This window comes from Triturus cristatus, chromosome 2_2 (genome assembly GCF_964204655.1).
Source record: "Triturus cristatus chromosome 2_2, aTriCri1.1, whole genome shotgun sequence".
Classification (NCBI taxonomy): domain Eukaryota; kingdom Metazoa; phylum Chordata; class Amphibia; order Caudata; family Salamandridae; genus Triturus; species Triturus cristatus.
This window is the reverse complement of record NC_140582.1, coordinates 1,087,945,058-1,087,969,929: the sequence shown is the minus strand read 5'-3', so window position 1 is coordinate 1,087,969,929 and position 24,872 is coordinate 1,087,945,058. Positions and strand designations below refer to the sequence as shown.

At 46.7% G+C, this 24,872-nt stretch overlaps 1 protein-coding gene across 1 annotated transcript in view; it reads left to right on the top strand.

Moving 5' to 3' along the window:
- POLR1A (RNA polymerase I subunit A) overlaps positions 1 to 24,872 on the top strand; it is a 604,540-nt gene that overhangs the window by 513,129 nt on the left and 66,539 nt on the right. The window contains exon 25 of the mRNA XM_085642615.1: positions 21,240 to 21,407. Coding sequence (XP_085498741.1) covers positions 21,240 to 21,407 — 168 coding nt within the window. The remainder of the gene's footprint in view (positions 1 to 21,239; positions 21,408 to 24,872) is intronic.

Sequence of the window (24,872 nt, the reverse complement as noted above, 5' to 3'; positions counted from 1 at the left end):
GTGTGGTCCAGCAGTTTAGGCTTATCAGAGGGTAGTGTTAAGCATTTGTTGTACACACAGAGCCAATAGATATGAGTCACACACTCAAAAAGGAAATCTTAGACCAATTTAGAAAAGTAACACAGAATTTTATAGAATTTTAGACACCAAGATCATCGGAATCAGATACCTACTTTCAGAGCTATAAATTTTTGTAGAAATAGAAAAGTACAGTTGAATACCTGTTTTAAGGTATGAGCCTCGAATGTGGTAATGTTATCCTATGGGAGAAACATACACTGCACAGAAATACTTGCAAACGTTTTTGGATGATGTCTTCTAGGACTTAAGGTGCTTAGGGGCCAAGGTCCCAAAAACCCCTAGCAGTTCAGTTTTACCTGCCCTGGTGTGTCTGGTTGCAGAGGTGCTGGTTGCTTTGGTAGCCTCGAGCTCTACATGTTAACGTCTGTGTGAGAATTACCTGCCAAAGAAAGGCTGCAAGTGAGGACTTGGGGAGAAGTACGGCTTCACCCAAAGGGGGAGGTGGGGGCTCAGCTCTTGAGGATCTCTGGAGCACAGGGACACAGTCGATTTGTTTTCACCCAGGCTGGGGGGCTGCGGTACAGAAGTGTTTTGTCCGGCGGGTTGCTGTAGTTAGATGCTCTCAGTTGTCTTGGGTGACCTGGAGAGGCAGAGGAAACAGGGAAGCTGGGCCACTCACGATGAAGGCCTTGTGGATCCTGTAGTCCCTCAATGGCAGGTCTGTGTTGGCATCAGTGGTGTCTGGAAATGCAACACACCTTGGTAGTTGCCATGGTATTGGTCCTGAGACCCTCCTGGAGGGGTCAGTGTCTCAAAACTTGGTGTACGTGACAGGGCTGACCTCCTGGACTCACGACAACCTCTTCCTGGTGAGTTGCTCCCTGGGTGGGCCCGGTGGCCCGCAAGACCAAATACCGTGTTGATGCGGTCGGTGCCTGCAGATACAGGGGGGTTGCGCCTCCTCCCCAAGGGAGGTGTTGCTTGGTTGTTGAAGGGGAGAATAGTCGTCCAAGGACTTGGGGAGGCGGTACAGCTTCGGTATGAGTCGTCTTTGTAATTGTCGTGGTGCAAGCAGCCAGGTAGGGTTTGTCGCAAATTTCGGTGCACGAACTCTGTTATAACGACCTCGACTCTTCTTTAGCCTTCCTTTGGTTCCCAGTCGACTAATCTGAGTTCCTGGTGTCAAGGGCACCCCTAAATACTGAATTTAGGGGCATTTAGGGGAGGGTAGGTTAGTAGCCAATGGGATAATTACCCCTATGGTAACTACACCCTCTATATGACCACTTCCTGTGGAGAGTGAGCATATTCCTGACAGACTAACCAGCTGTCCACTATAGGTGTGCCTAGCCGGGGAGTGAAACACATCTCCTAACTATCTAATTTCCTGCTTACTCTGATGCCAAATGGGCCTCCAGGTAGGGGAGTGGCGTTCCCCAGGTCTGGGGGGAAGCCATGGTCTCCACCGCAAGGCGGCTGAGGCTTTGAAGCCTCTGTCCTTGATTTGCTGATTTCACTAGCGATTCTGCTGGAGGAGGTGTGAACACCTTCCTCCGGAGCACGCATTATTTCTGGCCTCTGAGAACACTGGCTGTCCCCTACAGGGGGTCAGAAACGTGTCTGTGGTGGCAGGCTGGACGATACCAGTCAGCCAGCACACTTGCTACCAGCACACTTGAGAACAAGTAGGGCTTCAGGGGGCACCTCTGAGGTGCCCTCTAGATGCATGTACAATAAATCTGATACTGAGCTGGGAGACTCATAATGACTAGTACCCAGTACATACCTTTAACATGGCTGACTGATCACTTGCAATGCCTTAGTAATGGAATCGGGTATCACAGAGGAATATCTGCTTATCCATATATGCGATCACATGCATTACAATGCATCCTGCCTTAGGGCTCACAAGGCCTTCTGTCTTGGTGACTTACATATAGTACATGAAGTGTACTTTGGCATTGCTCAGAGGGAGTGGACATTGTCGTGTTTTCAGAAGGGCTTGCGGCCTTTAACACATCCTGCAATGGCCGTCTGCATATAGTTTTTGTGTGGATCCCTTTGGGTGGGATAATACATGCTGCAGCCCATAGGGACCCCCTTTAGTACCCATGCCCTGGATACCATAGGTATCATTTACCAGGGACTTACAAGGGTACCAAAGTCCTTGCTAATGGGGTTACAATTTAGCTCTTTGTTTTTAGGGGAAATAACACTTGCACTGGTGCCTGGTTAACAGGCCTCAGAGCCCTGTCAGAGTTGAAAATCAGCATCTAGTAGTTTAAATGGGGGCTAAAAGTGGGGGCATATCTACAAAGAGAAGTCCTGCTTCTTACAGTGTCCAAGATGGTTGCATTCCCTGAGGTTTATATTTTAGGAGAGAGGGGGGCACTGGAGGTTATGGAGGTATGATATGAGAACCTTTATCAGCCATGGGATTGTGTAGCGGGCTGATGCACTTTTCATCTGTGAGTATTGTGTGGGAGGAACCGCTAGAACTATTGTGGATTTATTGGGTGGGACTTGACAGAGAGGGAGGCGAGGTTGGTGGGGGAGGGAGGATCTCCTGTTTTCATTATATAAGTCTAATTCTAAAAGTTGGTTCGCTTGATTGTCCGATCAACATGTGATGTTCTATGCACTTTACCTGGTTGTGTTTGCATTGCCTTCTGATATTTCAATAAAATACAGTTGAATTAAAAAAAATATGTGTTCGAGGCATATGAGCTGTAGATCGTATACTTGTGCATAGATCACCATCTGGTGTTGGGCTCGGATGTTTGCACTTAGTTTTTGTCTTGGAAGAAGTCTTTTGTAGTCACGAGGTAGGCGATTCCTCCTTGGGACAGTAGTGCGCATGGGCATCGACTCCATCTCCAGATTGTTTTTTTCCGTCATCAGGTTCAGATGTGAATTGCTGCGCTCCGGGTCGGTATCGTGCTCGGCCGCCCTTTGACGCGCAACCCCTCACCGCTCAACGGTATTGTTTCAATCACGTTCCCTTTCGACACTCATCTAAAAAATCATCAAAAACTTCCATTCCGGTCGTCGAAGCGGGTCGTTGGGCCCATCTGCGCCACCAGGCCCTGCAGTCAATGGAAAGAACTCCATTAAAAAAAGCCCCCTGTGTGGTGCTAAATTCCCACACACGGATATCCACGAGGACTGTAACCTCTGCCTCTTTCCAGAACACCAGGACAAAGACTGTGAGGCCTGTGCTTCCTTCAGATCAAAGAAGACTATACGTGATCGCCGGGCTCGATGTCACATAATGTCCCGATCAACTGCTTTGGCGCCATCTTCGAATCAGGCCCCAAGGTTCAGCAAGAACAACAAACAGAGGATGAAGACATCAACGTCTCCGAGGAAGACGAGCCAGATGCAGAGGATCAGACGGTTACTCCAGGTCAACGGATCGTGAGTACCGACCTCGACCCCTCTGCCCCATCTAAAACAAAAGATAAGGCTCTGGTAACACCTTTGCCTTCCGACTCAGGTCGACACCGGGATAATCCTTCAGATGCCACGCGCTCGGGCCCGGCTGCGAAGCACAAAGAAAAGCCTTCAGGCGGCTCGGGATCGAGTCAGCTGCGTACCGGTTCCGGAAAACAACCCCTGGCACCGAAACATAAGCCGAAAACAGACACAGTGCTACGCCCTGTTACATTGGCACCGAAGACGGTTTAGACGCCGAGCCCTTCGGCACCGAAAAACACTGAGGACAAGCCCTCGGACCCCAAAAAACCACATAAATCTTCGAAGCCGAAGAAGATTTCGGAATCGAAAACTCCACTAAAGCATAGGGAGACCAAGACCCCTCTTAAAGAGACTAAATCTAAGGAACCCAAATCATCGGTGCCTTAAAAAGACACTGGCTCCGAAGACCTGTTTCGACCAGATCCACCGGTTCTGAAACCGAAAACCCTACACATTGACCCGGTTACAGGTCATGTAACCGCAATACCACCTAGAAAAAGAAAATTGGACACCTCTGAAGCACCTGAGGTACCCTTAATGAAGAAAGACATAGCAACATCGTCTTTCAGACCCTCCTCTCCCCCCCAGCTCTTCCAACTATACCACTTTCTCCAGCACACTCTCCATTACCTCCTCCTTCACCTGCACCACAAGATGATGAGGATGACTAGGGTGGTGGGGATGGAAATGGGGATGTAGACCCAAAAGGGGATGATGACATCCACAGTATACCACCACCTGACCCCAGGGACGATTAAAGTCCCAGGTATACCTGAGCCAGACTCACACCCATCTAAACCATCCCCTCCAGATGATAACATAGGTTTTGCGCAACTCATAGACAGGGCAGCCAAATATCATGGTGTACAATTACACTCAGACCCTTTGGAGTAAGACTTTTCAGTAGAGACTTTCACACAGTCACAAGTATTTTACCTATGTTGAAAGGTATCATTAAACATGCCCCTGATGTGTTTAAAGACCCCGTCAGGGCTAGAGTTCTCAACCCCAGGATTGATAAAAAATACAAAGCAGCTCCAAGTGACCTAGCTTATATCAAGGGGCAACTTCCTCTAGATTCTCTAGTGTGTCAAATGCCCGTAAACTGGCAAATTCCCAACAACAGGTGTTGCCCCTCCTCCGGATAAGGAATCTTAATTATTGGACGCATCTGGTAAATGGGTTGCGTCACTGGCAGCAAATTACTGGCGCATTGCCAACGCCCAAGCTTTGCTAGCCAGGTATGACAGGCGCATTATGATGAACTCGAGACACTAATGCAACACCTTCCAGATCAATACAAGTCAAAAGCTAACGACCTCATACAAGAGAGAAAGCTAATTAGGAATACCTCTATTAAATGTGCTCTCAATGCAGTGGACACAGCCTCTCGTGCCGTTAACATAAGCGTATTACTGCGCAGGCACGCATGGCTACGCATATCTGGCTTTAAACAGGAGGTGCAGTCTCAAATTCTTAATCAGCCTTTTGATCAAGAACACTTATTTGGGCCTAGTGTGGACACATCTTTAGAGAGGATGAAAAAAGACACAGAAACAGCTAAATCCATGGAGGCCTTACAGTTATCAACAAAAAGAGGCTCCTTTTGTCGCTCCTTTTATAGGGGCGCCTCCAAAACCATTGCGACAGACAACACTTCCTCTTCATACAAAAGCCCCACTCAAACTTCCTTTAACCCCTTGTGTGCCCCGCCCTTTCCCCGCCCTGTGCCGGGTGTTGAATTAGCGGGCGGGGTTCATGACGAGATAGTCTCGTCATGGGCACAGCGCAACCGCGGCCCATGACGAGACCATCTCGTCATGGGCACTCAAGGGGTTAACAAAGGATATTTGAGAGGGGGGTACAGAGGAAATGACAACAAAGGAAGAGGCCGCGGTAATAACACCCGCTCCTCCCCTAGCACAAAACAGTGACTTCCCTCCACTTCCCCTGGAACATTCAACTTCAGTCGGGGGAAGACTGTCACAGTTCCTACCTGTCTGGAACGCCATCACCACAGACAGGTGGGTGAGACAAATTATCCAGTATTGTTACTGCCTGGAACTCACTTCCTCCCCTCCACACATATCACCCAAACATCGTCCGATGTCCACAGAACATCTTACGCTTCTAAATCAAGAGTTTCTCTCTCTCTTGCAAAAGCACGCAATAGAACAGGTTCCCATACACCATCAAGGCCCATGGGTTTACTCCCTTTGCTTTCTCATATCAAAAAAGGACGGTACTCTCAGACCAATATTAGACCTCAGACCTTTAAACCAGTAGATACAATCCGACCACTTTCACATGGTCACTCTACAACAGGTCCTCCCATTGCTCCAACAAGGCAATTTCCTTGCCACTTTAGATCTCAAGGACGCCTACTTTCACATTCCTATTCACCCTGCTCACAGGAAATATCTACGGTTTGTAGTGGACGGCCAGCACTACCAGTTCAAAGTGCTCCCCTTCGGTGTGACTACAGCACCCAGAGTCTTCACAAAATGTCTTGCAGTAGTAGCAGCTCACTTGCGAAGATAACACATTCATGTGTTTCCTTACCTTGACGACTGGCTAATAAAAGCCAAGTCCTGCAGCGATTGTGTACACCACACACACAAAACAATCCAGCTGCTGCACGACTTGGGATTCACAGTAAACCTCACCAAGTCACATATTCAACCATCCCACACCCAACAGTATCTAGGCGCCACAATAGATACTTCAAAAGCCCTTGCATGCCCCAATCCAGCCAGGATAGCCACCATGCAGGCTCTCATAACAAAAGTGCAACCTCAACACTCACTACCAGCTCGAGTGTTTATGCAACTAATAGGGATGATGGCCTCTTGCATTTTAATCGTACCTCATGCAAGACTCCAAATGCGTCCATTACAGGAATGTTTAGCAAGTCAGTGGAAACAGGCTCAAGGTCACCTTACAGATCTGGTGTTAGTATACAGCCGCACACATTGCTCTCTGCAGTGGTGGAACAAAGGTTGGCCGTTCCTAGACCCAGTTCCACAGATAGTGCTCACGACGGACGCATCACTCACTGGATGGGGAGCTCATCTCCTAAACCATACCATTCAGGGTATGTGGACTCATCAGCAAAAACCGCTCCACATCAATCACCTCGAGTTACTGGTGATTTTTCTAGCTTTAAAATCATTCCAAAACCATCTCGTACAGAAAGCTGTCCTCGTTCGTACGGACAATATGACAGCAATGTACTATACAAAAACAGGGGGACACACACACACTCTGCAGCTTTCCCGCCTAGCGCAAAGCATATGGAGATGGGCCATTCCTCAAAAATTATACCTCCTAGCAGAACATCTTCCAGGGCAACACAATCAAATTGCGGATCTGCTCAGTCGTCAGAGACAGCAAATCCACGAATCGGAACTTCATTCGCAAGTCCTTCATCTGTTTTTTCAGATGTTGGGCCACCCAGACATAGATCTGTTCTCCACACATTTAAACGCAAAATGTTCAAGCTTCGCCTCCAGGTATCCACACCCATTGTCCAAAGACAATGCGATATGGATGACTGGTCAGGCAGATTTGCGTACGCTTTTCCGCCTCTCCCTCTCATTCCCTTAGTGGTGCGCAAGCTCAAACAACAGTCTCACAATCATCCTAGTTGCTCCAACATGGACCCGACAACCATGGTTCACAACCCTGCTGGAACTCTCAGTAGTTCCACATCAAAAGTTGCACCTTTGCCCAAAGATTCTCATGCAGAACCACGGAGAGATAAGGCATCCCGATCCAGCTCAATTGAACCTAGCAATCTGGCTCCTGAAGTGTTAGAGTTTGGTTACCTCAACCTTCCCTCAGACTGTATGAATATCATTAAAGAGGCTAGACGTCCTACCACTAGAACCTGCTATGCAGCTAAATGGGAAAGATGTGTTATCTACTGTAATAAAAACACAATCAATCCACTAGATGCTTCAATCCAAAACATTATTTGTTATCTCTTGCATCTACAAAAATGTAATCTCGCATACACATCTATACGATTACATCTTGCTGCCATAGCCGCTTATCTACAAAACAGACAACACTTGTGATTGTTTAGGGTACCTGCCATCAAAGCATTCATGGAAGGCCTCAAAAGGATAATTCCTCCCAGAGTCTCACCCTCTTCACAGTGGAACCTAAACATTGTCCTTACCAGGCTCATGGGTTCTCCGTTTGAACCTTTACATAAATGTGAGTTGCAATTTCTCACATGCAAATTAGCTTTCCTTGTAGCGATCACATCTCTCAGAAGAGTTAGTGAACTCCAGGCATTAACCATAGAAGAACCATTTTTGCAAATACATCACCACAAAGTGGTTCTTAGGACAAACCCTAAATTCTTACCAAAAGTCGTTTCTGCTTTCCACCTCAACCAGTCTGTTGAACTGCCAGTCTTTTTTCCTCAACCAGACTCAGTAGCAGAACGGGCTCTTCATACACTTGACTTCAAAAGAGCTATCCTTGATTACATTGAAAAGACAAAAACTTTCAGAAAAACTAAACAACTTTTTGTAGCTTTTTGACCACCACATAAAGGCAATTCTATATCAAAAGCGGGAATTGCCAGGTGGATCGTTAAATGCATCGAGATATGCTTCCAAAAAGAAAAGCGTACATTATCCATTCCCCCTAGAGCACATTCCACATGCAAACTAGGGGCTTCTATGACATTCCTAGGGAACATTCCCATAAATGATATTTGTAAAGCAGCAACATGGGCTACACCGCACACTTTCACAAAACACTATTGTCTAGATGTGCAGGCAAAGCAACAAGCTAGTGTGGGCCAGGCTGTATTAAAAACACTTTTTCAAACCACTGCAACAGATACAGGTAGCCACCGCTAAGGAGGTAACTGCTGTATAGTCTATGCACAAGTATACGATCTACAGCTCATAGGGCTCGAACAGAAAATGCTACTTACCAGTATGCATCTGTTCTTGGCATGTAGAGCTGTAGATTCGTATACGCCCACCCGCCTCCCCGGATACTTCTATCTGTTCCAGTATTATCTCACTTAGATACATTACACATGGACATCTTTTTCTATTTCTTACTAACTCCATCCTAACCCTCCATGGCACTATCGTCCTAAGGAGGAGTCACCTACCTCGTGACTACAAAAGACTTCTTCCAAGACAAAAACAAAGTGCAAACATCCGAGCCCAACACCAGATGGCGATCCATGCACAAGTATACGAACCCACAGCTCTACATGCCAAGAACAGATGCATACTGGTAAGTAGCATTTTCCTTTATTACTAGGGCAAATTGCTCAAGCCCCAAGCTTCACAAGCCTTTCTTTACCTCTCCTTTCTCTGCACTGTGTTTTTCACGCTCCCATTAACAACCTTTTCAATTCAATGATATGTCACTTTATTGGCTCAACTCATTGGATGTTCATAGGTTTTGTAATATAAATCTGATAGAGACTTCTAACTGCAGATTCCGGACCATAGAATTATCCCTAGGCATCAGACTTCATCCGGCAATTTTTTGTGAGCAGTATCCCTGTGTGATGGTAGGTAGCATTGTTCAGCTTCGTGTGTTGGTGCCGCCCGCGCCGGAAATTACGTTCACCTATATAGGCATGACCCAGGCGTGCTGATGTCTGTTCTTTTCACGCCAGCCAGTGCAGACCCACTTAATAATTTTTTTTACTAGGTTTTTTGGACGATGTGTCGAAGTCTTTTTTGAGGTCTTACCTCCTCTAAGAAGGCCGGCTTCAAGCCCTGCAGCGCCTGTCACCCACAGATGTCGGTAACTGACCCGCATCTTGTTTGCCTCTGGTGTCTCGAGCGGTATCACGGCCAAAGGCCTGCCCTGACTGCTGTGCCATAGACCCCAAGGCCTTGAGGGAGTGATCTTAACCCTCAAGCTTCTGGTGGCTTGACATGCTACGCCACGACGATTAAGGTCCTGGTTGATAGAAAGGTCCTGGGAGCAGTCGCAGAGCCTGAAGTGGTTGTTGCACTCCAGGTCGAGACAAGGGAGCATCGCCAGTTGAGGTCTGGCTACACTGTTCAGTCTGCGCCTAGACCGTCTCCACGCCTTCCCGAGTTCCTGGGTGTTGGACCAACCCTCGCCCAACTCAGCGAATTCTATGAGGCTGTTCAGCTCATAAATGGACGGCTGTTCCCTCCGACGCGCATTTGGGCCCGAGGGTTCAGAAAGGCCCATTCTGGATTCACATCGGCGGCTACATCCCCGGTGCCAGTCAAGCCACAGGGATCCACAGATTCAACTGAACCAGCACTGATCATACCATCCTGACCTTTCTTGGCGCCGGTCCAGAGGCTGACACTCCCGGGGCCGCTGGTGCTACTCTCATCCTCAACACTGAACCGATGGGGCGCCATCCGGTGCCGACTGGAGCCTGAGCCCTAGTCTTACGGGCTAGGACTCCGGGAGGAATGGGAAGGGTCACTGGACCCTGACGAATACCAGCTTTATAAGGAAATAGGGACTGGTGTGAGGATCTGGGTGAAGCCAGTGGACTGGACATGTCTCCAGATACTGGCCGGCTTTCACCCATACCATGGTTAAGGAGGAGGGAACATCCTATGCTATGGCGGTGTGGAGGGCGGCTGAGGTCCTTGACCTTAGTGGCAGTCAAGACAAATATCTTGACAGAGGTTCTGCAACCGAGTGTCCCCCTCAGAACTGCTACTCCTGTTGAACGAAACCCTAACGGACGTCTAATTTGGGACCTGGTCCAAGCCCAATTCAGGGGCTCCTGAGAATAGGACGATTGACCGCCACCACCGCCCTGCTCTAGGGAGCCCAAACATCCTCACCCAACACCCTACCCCGGAGAGCTTGGTGGCCCAAGCCTCAATGTCCCATGCAAATTCTGGTGCATTCCCTACCCCACCCCTGGACATTGTATCCAAGCGGCTGTACAATTTGGTAAAGAAGATGTTTTCTTCCGCCAGCTTGGCACAGCGGTCTGTGAACATCGTGTGTCTTTTGGGCTGCTATTCCCACATCCTGTGGGATATTTTTGAGCAGGTGCTGCCAACAGTTCTGGAGGAGGCTCAGGCCTTGCTCTCCAGGCTGTTGCCGAAGGGAGGGATGCTGCTAAGTTCACCATTTGCTGTGGACCAGAGAGCACCGACTCAATAGGCAGAGTGGTTTCGTCGACAGTGATCCTGCGACGCCACGCCTTGTTGAGGACTACTGGCTTTTCTGGAGGTGCCCTCACTCATGGACAGGCCTTTTGATAGTCTTGTCTCTTCGAAGATAAAGGGGAATTGGCACTGAAGTGTTTTAAGGACAACAGGGCTACGGCCAGGTCCTTGAGCCTTTCTGTGATCCACTTTTCGCGGCCACAGAATGGCGTGCAGCTGCGTCATTACCCGCCCAGCCACCGATGCGTGCAAGCTTTCCAGCATCTGCATGGCCGTGGATGTGGTACTTACTGGCCCTGTGGGTCGGGTGGCCAGCGGTCAGGTCAGTCCCCTCGCCACCCCCAGCAGCTGTCGTCTCCAAACCTTCCTAGCCTGCCCGTGTACCATCATGGGCATCCAGGGGGTGGCAGGATTCAACATCACCTGCCAAATGGCAGCCCTAAACATTAGACGTGTGTTTTAAAGGTTGTCTCAAGTAGTTACTCCCTCCCCTTCGAGACTTCCCCACCCTTCATGCCACTTACTTATGACAGAGGACCACTTTTCTCCGCCAGGAAGTGACAGCTCTTTTGGCCAAAGGAGCCACAGAGAGAGAGTGCCGGCGCCAGAAATACGTCATGGTTGCTATTCCCACTACTTTCTTGTGCCCAAGAAGGCCTTAGTCCTATCCTCCACCTCCTCTCTATCAATTTCTTACTCAAGAAGGAGGAATTCATGCTGCTCACTCTTGTTCAGGTCTTGTCTGCCCTGGATCCGGGAGACTGGATGGTGGCATTGGACTTGCAGTGCGCATATTTCCACATTCCCGTGCTGCCTGCCCAGAGGCATTACCTGCGGTTCACGGTGAGCCACAAGCATTTTCAGTATGCTGTGCTCCCCTTTGGCCTCACCAGCCCACCTCATGTGTTCACCAAGCTGAAGGCGGTGGTTGCAGCTCATCTGTGGAGATCAGGTTTGCCAGTCGTCTCCTATCTCGACAACTGGCTGTTGAAGGTGGGCTCACCAAAGGCTGTTGTTACCCTCCTCCAGACTACGGCGGACTTCCTGCATTCACTGGGGTTCGCTATCAACGTGCCAAAGTCGCACCTGACTTCCTCTCAGATGCTTCCTTTCATCTGAGCTGTTCTGGACACTGTGCAGTTTCAGGCTGTTATACCGATGTTTCAGCCTCTATCCTGGATATCGGTGAGACTGACTCTGAGGTTGCTGGGCCTCTTGGCCTCCTGCATCCTGCATGTCACACATGCCCATTGGCATATGCAGGCTCTGCAGTGGGACCTGAAGTTACAGTGGGCACAGCATCAGAGGAATCTCTCCGACAAGGTCCAGATCTTGGAAGGAACTGTGGAGGACCTGCTGTGGTGACTTACAAACCGAGATTGGATCAGCAGCAGACCCCTCTCCCTTCAACAGCCAGATCTGTAGTAACTGATGCCTCATTGCTGGGATGGGGCGGCCATCTGGGTGAGGTGGAGAACAGGGACTTCGGTGGAACCCGGACTCAATATCAACCTGTTGGAGCTCCGAGCGATCCGATTGGTATTGAACGCCTTTCTGCCCTCCATCCAGGGAAGGCAAGTGCATTAGGTACTGCAACAAGCAGGGTGGTTTGGGGTCGTAGACTCTTTGTCAAGAGGCCCTGCGTCTCTGGACAGGGATAGAACAGCAGGGCATATCCCTGGTGGTTCTACATCTGGCGGGTTCTGTGAATGCCAGGGCGGACAAATTCAGCCGAAGCTGCCTAGGGGATCACGAATGGCATTTCCATCCAGAGGTAGTGTAAGGTCTCTTTCAGCAGTGGGGAGAGCCCTGGTTAGATCTGTTTGCCACCAATGAGAATGAGCAATGTCAGGAATTCTGCTCGCTGGAGTTTCCAAGGCAGCTCTCACTCAGGGACACTTATCTTAACATTTACCCAGAGAAACTGGTGCTTTGTACTGGAACTTCTTTTCTTCCGAAAGTGGTCAGTCCATTTCATGTGGGCCAAACCGTCACTGTGACTACTTTTTACGTTCTGCCTTATCCCTCCGAGGAAGAAGAGCAGCTTCACCATCTGGCCCTAGAAAGAGCGCTGTCGTTCCACCTTAACTGCACAAGACAGTTCTGGATGGACGACCAACTCTTCGTGGGGTATGTCTGAACGAAGAAAAGATGGGCAGTACAGAAGGATACAATGGACTGTACTGTGCATAAAAATCTGCTACGTATTGACTAAGAAGCAACCCCCTGAGGGTTTGTGTGCTTATTCCACCAGAGCTAAAGCTGCCACTACTCCAAAGAAAGATGCAACGAGCTCGCAAGGTTTTTTAAAAACAAGGTGAAAAAAATATACAATTCCCTTCAAGGGAACACTGATTCAGACAACTCTGCTGAGCAAACAGGGATCCTTGCTATTCCAGGAACGAAACGGGGCCAAGTTTAGATCATTTCACAGAGTTAAATGAGGAAGCCATGACCTTGATCCTATAGAATATTACATCCGGTTCTCCGCAAGACCCGGTTCCGCCACACATCCTACTGCAGGGAGATAAAGCTACAATGAATACAACAGCTGAACTTCTCGCACTTTCTCTCAGACAAGGGGTAATTCCCAAAACATGGAAACACGCCATAGTTCCACCACTGCTGAAGAAACCTCACTTAGATCCATTAGATACGGGGCATTATCGATCCATCTCACTTCTACCTTTCTTAGGCAAAAAAGCAGAAAAGCATGTCGGTCAGACCTTGTCCCGATTTCTGGAAGAAAATGAGGTGTTGCACCACACCCAAATGGGTTTCAGAGCACAGCATAGTACGGAGTGCACCCTGCTGGTGGTCACGGAGGAACTCAAGGGAATCCTACATCAGGGGTGTGTAGCGGCAATCTTGCTTCTGGATCTAAGTGCAGCCTTTGACATGGTTGATCACAACACCATTACCCTCAGGTTAGAGGAAGCGTGCATCCCAGACACTGTGCTGAAATGGCTGTCCTCATTCCTAGAAGATAGATCCTTCCAGATAATGGAAGGTGTGCACCTCTCAGATATCCTGCAAATATTGTGTAAAGTACCACAGGGATCCGCCCTGAGTCCCACACTATTCAATTTGTACATGCAACCTTTGGCAAAAATAGTGCATGAATTTGGGTTATCTGTTGTACCATACGCAGATGATACCCAGTTGGTACTATCAGTGTCTGAGGGCCCACAAACCATACACACCAATTTGCCCCCCTGCATGGTAAAAGTAGCAGAATGGATCAACAAGTGCAGCCTAAAACTGAATGGAGAAAAAACAGAACTTATGTTCCTGGGAAATAAGTCTGTTCCTAGAATCTTCATCCTCTGGCCTCCAGAACTAGGCAACCCCCCAGTCCCAAAAGATTCTGTAAAGAATGTGGGAATATAGTTAGACCACAGCCTTTTGATGGAGACAAAAGCCAAAAAACTGGTAGCCACATGTTTTAGAATACTCTGCATGATCTGGAAGATTCTACCGCTTATCCCGGAACAAACCCGGAGAACTGTGGTTCAGGCCATGGTGATATCACGGTTGATCTATCTGGGGGCCCCCCAATATGTAGTGAACAGACTACAGCTGTTTCAGAATGCTGCCGCCAGGATACTGCTAGGCATTCCCAGACAAAACTTGGCGAAAGTCGCCCTGAAAATACAGCATTGGCTCCCGATCCAAGCCAGGATTAAATTTAAATCACTTTTTATTGTCTCTAAAGCCATGAACAACAAAGGCCCGGCCCAAATAAAAAAGCTTGTTGTTCCTTATGTACCTGGTAGATCTCTAAAATCCTCAGATCAGATCTGCTCAAGAAAAAGACGAGGATAAAGGGGAGAAAGATCCTTCGCACATCTGTCCCCTAGCCTGTGGAACTCCCTACCTAAAGAAACATGACTGCTAAAAGATGAACTGGTATTTTGGAAAAAATGTAAAACATGGCTCTTTCCCCGATTACCTCTTCGACCTGACTGCACCTTCTCCCCAGCGCTGGGAAGCCTTCGGGCACTAATGTGCTTTTTAAATCCATAAACATCCCGTGTTAGCTTGCAGAGTGCGTTCCTGGACATCTGCTAGGCAGCAAGGTGGGCTTCCTTGCTCACATTCACCAAACACTACTTTCTAAAGAGTCAGGTCTTTGCCCGTTCAGTCCTGCAGCACTTCACTCATGTGAAATTGGTCGGCAGACCCACCTCCTGTACGGTAGTGCTTGGGTGTCTGTATTAAGGTAAGGAATCTGCTGCTAGAAGTCTCTAGCAGATGAACAAGTTTCTTGCCTTCGATAATGCCTTATCTGGTACACAGATTTCTTACCGACCCATCTATCTTCCCCACTCTGCCGACTGATTTCTAGGAACAGGGCTGTTCGAGGCATATGAGCTGCAGATTGTACACTTTTGCATAGATCGCCATCTAGTGTTGGGCTCGGATGCTTGAACCTTGTTGTTGTCTTGGAAGAAGTCTTTTGTAGTCACGAGATAAGTGACTCCTCCCTTGTACAATAGTGCGCATGGGCATCGACTCCATCTTTTTCCGCCATCGGGTTCGGATGTAATTTGCTGCGCTCCGGGTCGACGTCGTTCGATTCCCCTTCGACGCGCAGAAAACTCCCACCGCTCTACGGTATTTTCTCGATCGTAAATCCCTCTCCAAGTGCATCTGGTTCAGAAGACATTCTCGAGTCCGGTCGTCTACGTGGGCTGTTGGGCCGATCGGCGCCATCAACCAGCTTATGGAAAGGACTCCATTCAAGAAATGTGGGGCTAAATTCTCACACATAGATCTCCACGAGGTCTGCAACCTTTGTCTCTCGCCAGAACACGAGAGTCAACACTGCCAGGCCTGTGACTCTTTCAGGTCCAAAAAGACTATACGTGATTGCCGGGCCCGACGACACGAAATGTCCAGGTCAACCGTTCCGGCGCCAGAGAACACCTTCGAGGCAGGCTCAGATGATCCAGACACAGGAGACGAACACCTCCGAAGGAGACGAATCGGAATCAGACGACTGGATGATTACTCCAGGTCAACGGAGCGTGAGTACTGACGCCCCTGCCCCGAAAAAACAAAAGGCTCCGGTCACACCCTCACCTTCGGGTTTCGGTCGGCACGAGATAAGTCTTCAGAAGCCCCCGCCTCCGGGCCCGGCTCCGAAGCATCCAAAGCCTTCAGGCAGCTCGGGATCGAGCCAGCCATTACATGATTCACACAAACCATCGTTGGCACCGAAGCATAAGCCTAAGGTCCCGCCCACGACAGAATCTTCGGCACCGAAACCCAAGGTCGACTCGTCGACGCCGAAGCACAAACCTTCGAAACCCAAAATATAGGCTAAGCCGTCTGGGTCGAAAACTCCACCACGGCAAAATGAGACAAAAACACCTCCTAAAGCTAAAGAGGACAAGTCAAAACACCACTCTGAGCCGAAGTCTTCGGCACCAAAAATAGATAGTGGATCCAAAGAACTTTTTCATCCAGATCTACCAGATCCTAAACAAAGAACACTTCAAATTGACCCCATTACTGAACAGGTCATTTCTATTCCACCTAACAAAAGGGAGTTGGACACCTGATATACCCTCCAAGAAGAAAGACTCTTCCACCTCACCTATGAGGCCTTTCTCTCCAAAGCCTTTAAACACTGTACCTTCTCCAGCACACTCTCCAGTGCCTGCTTTTTCACCACAAGGGGACGATGATGACATTGGAGGTGATGATGACGACACACACTCACCACATAATACAGATAATGATGATGATATCCACAGTATTACACCTAGGGACCCTGGGGACGATTACAATGTCCCAGATGTGCCCCAGCCAGATTCATACCCCTCCAGACCATCCCCCCAGATGATAGTATAGGATTTGCGCAAATAATAAATAGAGCTGCACAATACCATTGGGTCCACCTACATTCAGACCCCCAGGAGTAGGACATTTTACTGGAGACATTCGCTCAGCCTCAAAAGTCAACAGACACTCTCCCTATGCTGAAAGGGATGATCAAACATGCCCCTGACATTTTCAAAGACCCAGTTAGGGCTAAGGTTATTAACCCTAGAATAGAGAAAGTATAAGCCAGCTCCAAGTCACCCAGCTTACATTAAAAGCCAGCTCCCTCTGGATTCTTTGGTTGTAGCAAATGCCTGCAAACGAGCAAATTCCCAAACCACAGGGGAGGCCCCTCCACCAGACAGAGTCCAAGTTACTCGATGCATCAGGCAAAAGGGTTGCATCTCAATCAGCAAATTTTTGGCGTGTTGCCAATTCACAAGCTTTACTAGCAAGGTACGACAGGGCCCACTATGATGAGCTCGAAAAACTCATTCAACACCTGCCAGACGCATATAAAACCAAGGCAAACAACCTTATACAGGAGGGAAAGTTAATTACTACTACCTCAATAAAATGTGCTCTTAATGCAGCAGATACAGCATCCCGCACAATAAACACGAGTGTGTTACTGCGTAGACATGCATGGTTGCGCATCTCTGATTTTAAGCAGGAAGTGCAGTCTACCATCCTCAACCAACCCATAGATCAGGAACACTTGTTGGACCCACTGTGGACACATCTTTAGAAAAGATGGAAAAGGACACTGAAAGAGCCAAATCCATGGGGGCTCTACAGACAACCACTACTAGAGGTTCCTTTCATCGCTCCTTTTATAGGGGACCCTCAAAATCTATTGGCAAGGACACCACCTCTTCCAATTATAAAAATCCCACCCACACCTCCCCTAACAGAGGTTATTCTAGAGGAAATTACAGAGGCAATAACAGCAGAGGGAGAGGACGCAGGGCTAACACTCGCAACTCCCCCACCACAAAACAGTGACTTCCCTCAGACCATTCCACTCCAGTCGGGGGAAGACTATCACAGTTCCTACCTGTGTGGAACTCCATCACCACAGACAGGTGGGTAAGACAAATTATCCAGTATGGTTACTGCCTGGAACTTACTGCTACTCCCCCCAACATACCACCCAAACAGCGTCCCATGTCATTGGAACATCTAACGCTTCTCATGCTTCAAAAACACGCAATAGAACCAGTTCCCCTAGAGCATCAAGGAACAGGGGTGTATTCATTGTACTTTCTAATCTCCAAAAATAACTGCTCCCTCAGACCAATATTGGACCTCAGACCCCTAAATTTCTACATTCAGTCAGATCATTTTCACATGATCACTCCTCAGCAAGTCCTTCCACTGCTTCAACAAGGTGACTGACTTCCTTACCACATTAGATCTCAAGGATGCCTACTTCCATATTCCCATACACCCTGCTCACAGAAAATATCTAAACTTCACAGTGGACGGCCAACACTATCAGTTCAAGGTCCTGCCATTTGGAGTAATAACAGCACCCAGGGTCTTCACAAAGTGTCTGGCGGTAGTAGTCGCACACTTGCGAAGACAACACATTCATGTGTTCCCGTAACTGGACGACTGGCTAATAAAAGTCACGTCACACAAGCAGTGTGTACAGCACACCTACCAAACAATTCAGCTACTACACAATTTGGGGTTTACAATAAACTACACCAAATCCCACGTGCAACCCTCCTACATACATCAGTATCTAGGGGCCACAATAAACACTTTCAAAGCTCTGGCATACCCCAATCCAGCCAGAATAGCCAGTATACAAACCCTCATTAAAAGGTTTAAACCTCAACGCTCCCTTCCAGCTCGAGTGTTTATGCAGCTAGCGGGAATGATGGCCTCTTGCATTTTCATTGTCCCTCACGCAAGACTCCAGATGCGCCCTTTACAAGAGTGCTTAGCACGTCAGTCGAACCAGGCTCAAGGTCAACTTACAGGTCTAGTGTTGGTGGACAGCCGTACACATCGCTATCTGCAGTGGTGGAACACACAAAACCTATCGAAGGGGCGGCCGTTCCTAGAGCCAGTTCCACAGATAGTACTAACATCAGAGGCATCCCTCACCGGCTGGGAAGCCCACCTCCTAAACCACACAGTCCAGGGCAGATAGACCACTCAAAAAAAAGTGCTCCATATCAATCACCTAGAATTACTAGCAATATTCCTGGCGTTACAATCTTTCCAATCACATCTCCTCAACAAAACTGTCCTAGTCCGGACGGACAACATGACAGCAATGTTTTACATACAAAAACAAGGAGGAACACACTCGTTGCAGCTTTATCAACTAGCGCAACACATATGGATGGGCCATCCCGCAAAACATATATCTCCTTGCAGAAAATCTTTAAGGAGTACACAATCAGATTGCAGATCTGATCAGTCATCAGACACAATGAATTCACGAATGGGAACTTCATCCACAGGTTCTTCAACCATTTTTCCAAATGTGAGGCCACCCAGACATAGATCTGTTCACCACACACGCAAACGCAAAATGCCCAACCTTCGCCGCCAGGTTTCCACACCCGTCATCCAAGGGCAATGCGATATGGATGAACTGGTCAGGCAGATTTGCGTATGCTTTTCCACCACTCCCACTCATTCCGCTAGTAATACGCAAGCTCAGACAACAGTCTCTCATAATGATCCTCGTTTTTCCCACATGGGCACGGCAACTGTGGTTCACCACTCTTCTAGAACGCTCAGTGGTTCTACACCAAAAACTGCGTCTCTCCCCAAAACTACTAACCCAGAACCATGGAGACATAAGAGATCCAGGTCCACTGAATCTCGCAATCTGGCTCCTGAAGCCCTAGAGTTTGGTTACCTAGACCTTCCACCGGACTGTATGAACATCATTAAAGAAGCTAGACGCCCTACTACTAGAGCCTGTTACACAGCAAAATGGAAAAGATTCGTTATTTACTGCAATAACAATAAAATTGACCCACTGGATGCTTCAATCCAGGACATCATTTGCTACTTGCTGCATTTACAGACATGTAATCTAGCATATTCATCCATAAGATTACATCTAGCAGCTCTTGCCGCTTACTTACACAACAGACAACACTTGTACCTGTTTAGAATACCTGCAATTAAAGCTTTTATGGAAGGCCTTAAAAGAGTAATTCCTCCCAGAGCACCACCCTCTCCGGTGTGGAATTTAAACATTGTCCTTACTAGGCTCATGGGTCCACCATTTGAACCTCTACACAAATGTGAATTGCAGTTCCTTACATGGAAAGTAGCTTTCCTAGTGGCAATCACCTCTCTCAGGAGAGTAAGTGAGATCCAGGCTTTAACCATACAAGAACCATTCTTACAAATACATCGTAACAAGGTGGTTCTTAGAACAAACCCAAAATTCCTTCCCAAAGTAATCTCTGCTTTTCATTTTAACCAATCAGTAGAGTTAAGTGTTGATGTGCAGGCAAAGCAACAGGCTTCTGTAGGCCAGGCTGTTCTTGACACACTTTTTCAAACCACTGCAACAGATACAGGTGACCACCGCTAGGGGAGACACTGCTATACAGTCTATGCAAAAGTGTACAATCTGCAGCTCATATGCCTTGAACGGAAAATGCTACTTACCAGTATGCATCTGTTCTTGTCATATAGAGCTGCAGAGTTGTACATGCCCACCCGCCTCCCAGGGACCTGTATCTGTTCCAGTATTATCTAAATTAGATACACTTACATGGACATCTCTTATATTTCTTACTAACTCCATCATTCCCCTTTATGGCGAAAAACAATCTGAAGATGGAGTCGATGCCCATGGGCACTATCGTACAAGGGAGGAGTCACCTATCTTGTGACTACAAAAGACTTCTTCCAATACAACAACAAGGTGCAAGCATCCGAGCCCAAAACTAGATTGCGATCTATGCAAAAGTGCACAACTCTGCAGCTCTACATGCCAAGAACAGATGCATACTGGTAAGTATCATTTTCCTTTCCCCTTTCAGGGCCCTAGTTATCCATACCAGTGGTCAGTATACTTCGTGGCTCTGTGCTTCTGGTGTGGAAAGTCATGAAAAGTAACTGACGTCAGTGCGCATGGGGGCACCTATATAGGTACTGCGAACGGCAGTTCCGGCACAGGCTAAGTCAACTGAGCCGAATAAGGCCAACTATCGGCGCACAGTGGTGCTGCTCATGAAGAATTTCCAGTTCGAGTCTGAGGCCTGGGAATAATTCTAAGGTAAGGAATAAGTAACTTGTTCTTCTACACTTATGTCGTTTGGTGTTGCAGTCCAAAAGGCATTCTACTGCCTTTTCTGCAATCTCTGGTTATTCTCCAAAGAGGATGTGGATTTTATTTATCTTGCAGCTTAGTTAGTCATTGGGGAAGAATATGCTTTAGTAGTAGTTTCAGGCAGTTGTTTTTCTTCCAGTCCTATATTTTCTAATTCTCTCTGGTTACCTCCATTCTACCCCTGAAAACCCCTGCCCCCCCACCCCACTTTCCCTCTGCCTGAACTGATGGTCACCTAGAAGCACAATCATCAAAATAAACAGTGTTTTGAAAATCAATGGATTGCAAAATTACATAGAGCTGGAACAAAGTGCACAAAAAGATGAGCAAGAGAAGAATGTAAAACGTACAAATATGGAGTGATGTGCTTAAATGCCTTGTGTTGAACTGGTCTTGTCCATAAGGTTACATGTGTTTATTTTGTTGTGTTTCAGATTGAAGACCTTGCTTCATTTGAAATGGCAGCGGGCCTTGTGTGACCCCGGAGAGGCAGTGGGGCTTCTTGCTGCCCAGAGTATCGGGGAGCCTTCCACACAGATGACACTGAACACCTTCCACTTCGCAGGGCGTGGTGAAATGAATGTCACGCTGGGTATTCCTAGGTGAGAAGATTGATTTCCTATTCCTATCTTTTCAGCACAACCTCTCTTGATTTTTACCACAAACAGCAAATGTCTTCTAGCCCAATAGAGAAGAGATTTTATAGGTTGAATTACACCATTGGAGCACAAACTCTGCATGCAGTTAAAAACACAGCAAACAGCCACCTCTTGTTTGTGAACACTAACAATGAAATTCAGTGTTTGTAAGTTGTGGCGTCTTTTTTTAAATTATTATTCTTGTTTTACCCTAGTTGGGGTTGTGGGGTGAGGGGGTTGTTGGCCTACCATCTCTGGCCTCCCATTTTGCATTGTGCTCCCCCATTCTCTTTTTTCCTCTTTCTTTTATTGCTACTTGTGTGCTTTATTCTCGCTTATCTGTGTCTGTTTTTTTAAAAATTCAAATGTAAACTGAAAATGTGTTAAAAATCGGTCTTGTTGTAGCCTAGCCAGAAATGTGCCTTGCCGAACTCTTAAAAGACCCTGCATCAGAAAGCACTAGCTCTCTAGTCTGAATCCAAAGGGAGCAATGCATGTGTTGGTCAATCTCCACATAAAATCCAGAGGGAACCACACATTTGCCGCATTTAGGCTAAGCTAACAGTACTGAGAAAGAGGAATGGGATAAAGGTCAAAACAAAGACACTGGATAGCATTACTTTGGCTTATCACTCTTCTGGTCATTCACGTCTGTGAGTCACAGCGGATATCTGAAGACAAGATGAACATTTAATATTTGATAATGATCTATCCCTTTCTATAGACCTGATGAGAATAAATCTCTAGTTTTTAGGATTTGTGTGTAAATACTGGTAGTCTTGAAAAGTAGAAGATAAATAATATTTGTGTAATCAATGTGGTACTCATCCTTGAGCATAACCTTCTGACTCTCTATAAGGGCAAGTACCATCTAATTGTGAGTACATGCTCTCTGCTGCAGCTAATGCAATACAAATGAAACAATATTATATAACTCACACTGAATATCAATTAGTTTCTTCCCTTAACCTCACCAGTAATTTAAAAACCTTATGTGCATTGTGAATATTTTAACAGTTTTCTAAAAGTAAGAAGAAATATCTTCAGTTGCTCCATATAACGGATCCAGGAATATTCAACAAATATTATAGTTATCTACTGCCTCAAGGTAGTGCAGACTCAAAACTTTAACCTGTAGTGTGGATTTCCTTTCGCCCACCCACATACATATTGTTTGAGGCCACAAACAAAATCTTTGGCTGCCTGTTTACAGTATCACAGTATAGATCTTTGAAAGAGAATTAGTGTAAAACCATTACAGCAACATTCTGATCAAAATGAAAATAATTTAAGAGCCAGATTCCTATTGGAAGGGACCCACAATTATATATCCATGCATTAGTTTCGATTTACAACTTGCATCATTCATAAGAGTTTTCACAAGTAGGCCGAGAACCCATACTCTCATCAGAGTTTTGTAAATTCTGTTTTTGCGTGAGCAGATCTGCATGCATTGCTGATGCAAAATTCTGTTCTAGTGAAATTCTCCTTCCCTACGCTCCTTTTTTTTCCTCACCCTAAAAAAAGTTGTATTCCTTTCTTTGTCAGGAGTACATTTCAAACCTTTTCCCATGTGGAAGGAGATTGAAGAGGTGTTAGTGAATACCATTAAATATGTGGATGTGCACAGACTCGCAGTGGCATCCATTCTCAGAAGTACCATTTCACCCCTACTAGTTCTAGCATACTCTGAGAGGCAATTACCTGAGCTGTAATATAGAAAGAATGCTGCCATAGTTTCTCATCTCCATGAATGACTCTAAAAGTTATAGGTTGATTTCTGAGGCAGCCATCCCTTCAAGAGTAGATATTTTATTAAATTCCACAGCCCTGTTTAAATTATCAAAGTTTGTTTCTCTACAAATGACATGCAAAGCCTTTATCCGATCATCTCTGACATTTTGTGACAACCTCCAGACTTGTCTTCCTTTGAATCCTGTTAGCGTGGGCCAGCTAGGAAGATGATGCTAATGCGCTCACCGAGTGCTGCAAAGTGAGTCCCTGATCATGACATCAGAGTGGTTCAGGCCGCCATTATCAGTGTGGACCAGCATTTTGTGAAATTGTTCGGCAAAAGTGACAAGGAAATAAGAGAGAAGGGTATCTGCTTGAAGATGGTGATAGCATCCCCAGTGGGGTTACAGCTCAGAGCACCATGGGTTTGCTGAAGGAGACTCTGTATAGTTAGCTAGAAACAGATGCTGCTAGGTCACAGCAGATCTAAATCACATAAAATCACATCAGAAGTGGTGATTTTAGATCACGTGCCTATATAACATGCATTTATGATTCACACCTTCACCCATTGATTTCTTTGAGCTAAGTCAGATAGTTATTGTTCACCAACTCACTATTACAAATTTATTGATTTGGTTTGAATAAGCTGAGTAGGATCATAAAAAGATTCCTGTGGTGTATTAGTCCACAGGGCTATCGGACCCACCGTTTATGGAGGTACAGAGGCAAATGGGGCTTACTGATTACCAAATTGTGTGTTTTAAACCAAGCTCAGTGGGCGATTCACTTCTCTCAAAGGCATAGCCAGTTTTTATGTTATGTTAATTTTATTTGTTTGCCACATGTTTGAAGAATAGCTTCCTGTCACTGTACTTAAATACTTTATGCCAAGCTAAATCCTATAGGAGGATGGAAGGGAGCAATTATATTAAGCTAACAAACCTATAATAATTCAGAATTGCATATTAAAAATCCATGTCTTGATATGCAGACTTTTTTTCTGCTCTAATGAATTGAAGGAAAGAGCATGTTCCACAGCTTGGCTGTCATGACCGAGAAGGCTGGATCTGCATATGTGACTGTGGGGATCTCTGAATAGATTGATGATTAAGGTTTATAGAACAGAGGGAGAGAATGGGGAGAGTGAATTTGTTGGAAAGTCAGTTTAACTAATTTCCGCTTTGTGGACAATGGCCGAAGTCTTGGGCTTAAATGGGAAGGCAGTGTAAAGACCTCAAAACCGGGGTGATGGGGATGGAAGTGGGATTTTGGTGATTAATCTGGTTGCTGCTTTTTGTACAAGTTGTAGGTAATGAAGGTTTTTCTGAGACAATGCGAGGTAGATAGCATTTGCTCAATCCATCAATATTGAACAAGTGCATTTACAACATGAGTGTGGAGAGGTTTGTGAGTGTATATAATGATTTTCTTGAGAGGCTACAATTGAAGAAGCCTGAGGCAGCAACAAGAGTAAGCCCTCGATCTTTCTGAACACCAAGCTTTCAAACTGCTTTGAACTGGATTAGAGGAGAACACATGTGGCATGGGTCAGCTGGCGAGACCCTAGTTACTAGAGGGTGGGTGTAGTGGAAAGGGTCTTCATTTTAGCAGGATGTAATTTGATAAACGTTAGTGCTGTTACCCACCTGTCAATAGAAAGAGACTTTAACTCTTCTTAATGGCTTGGCAGTT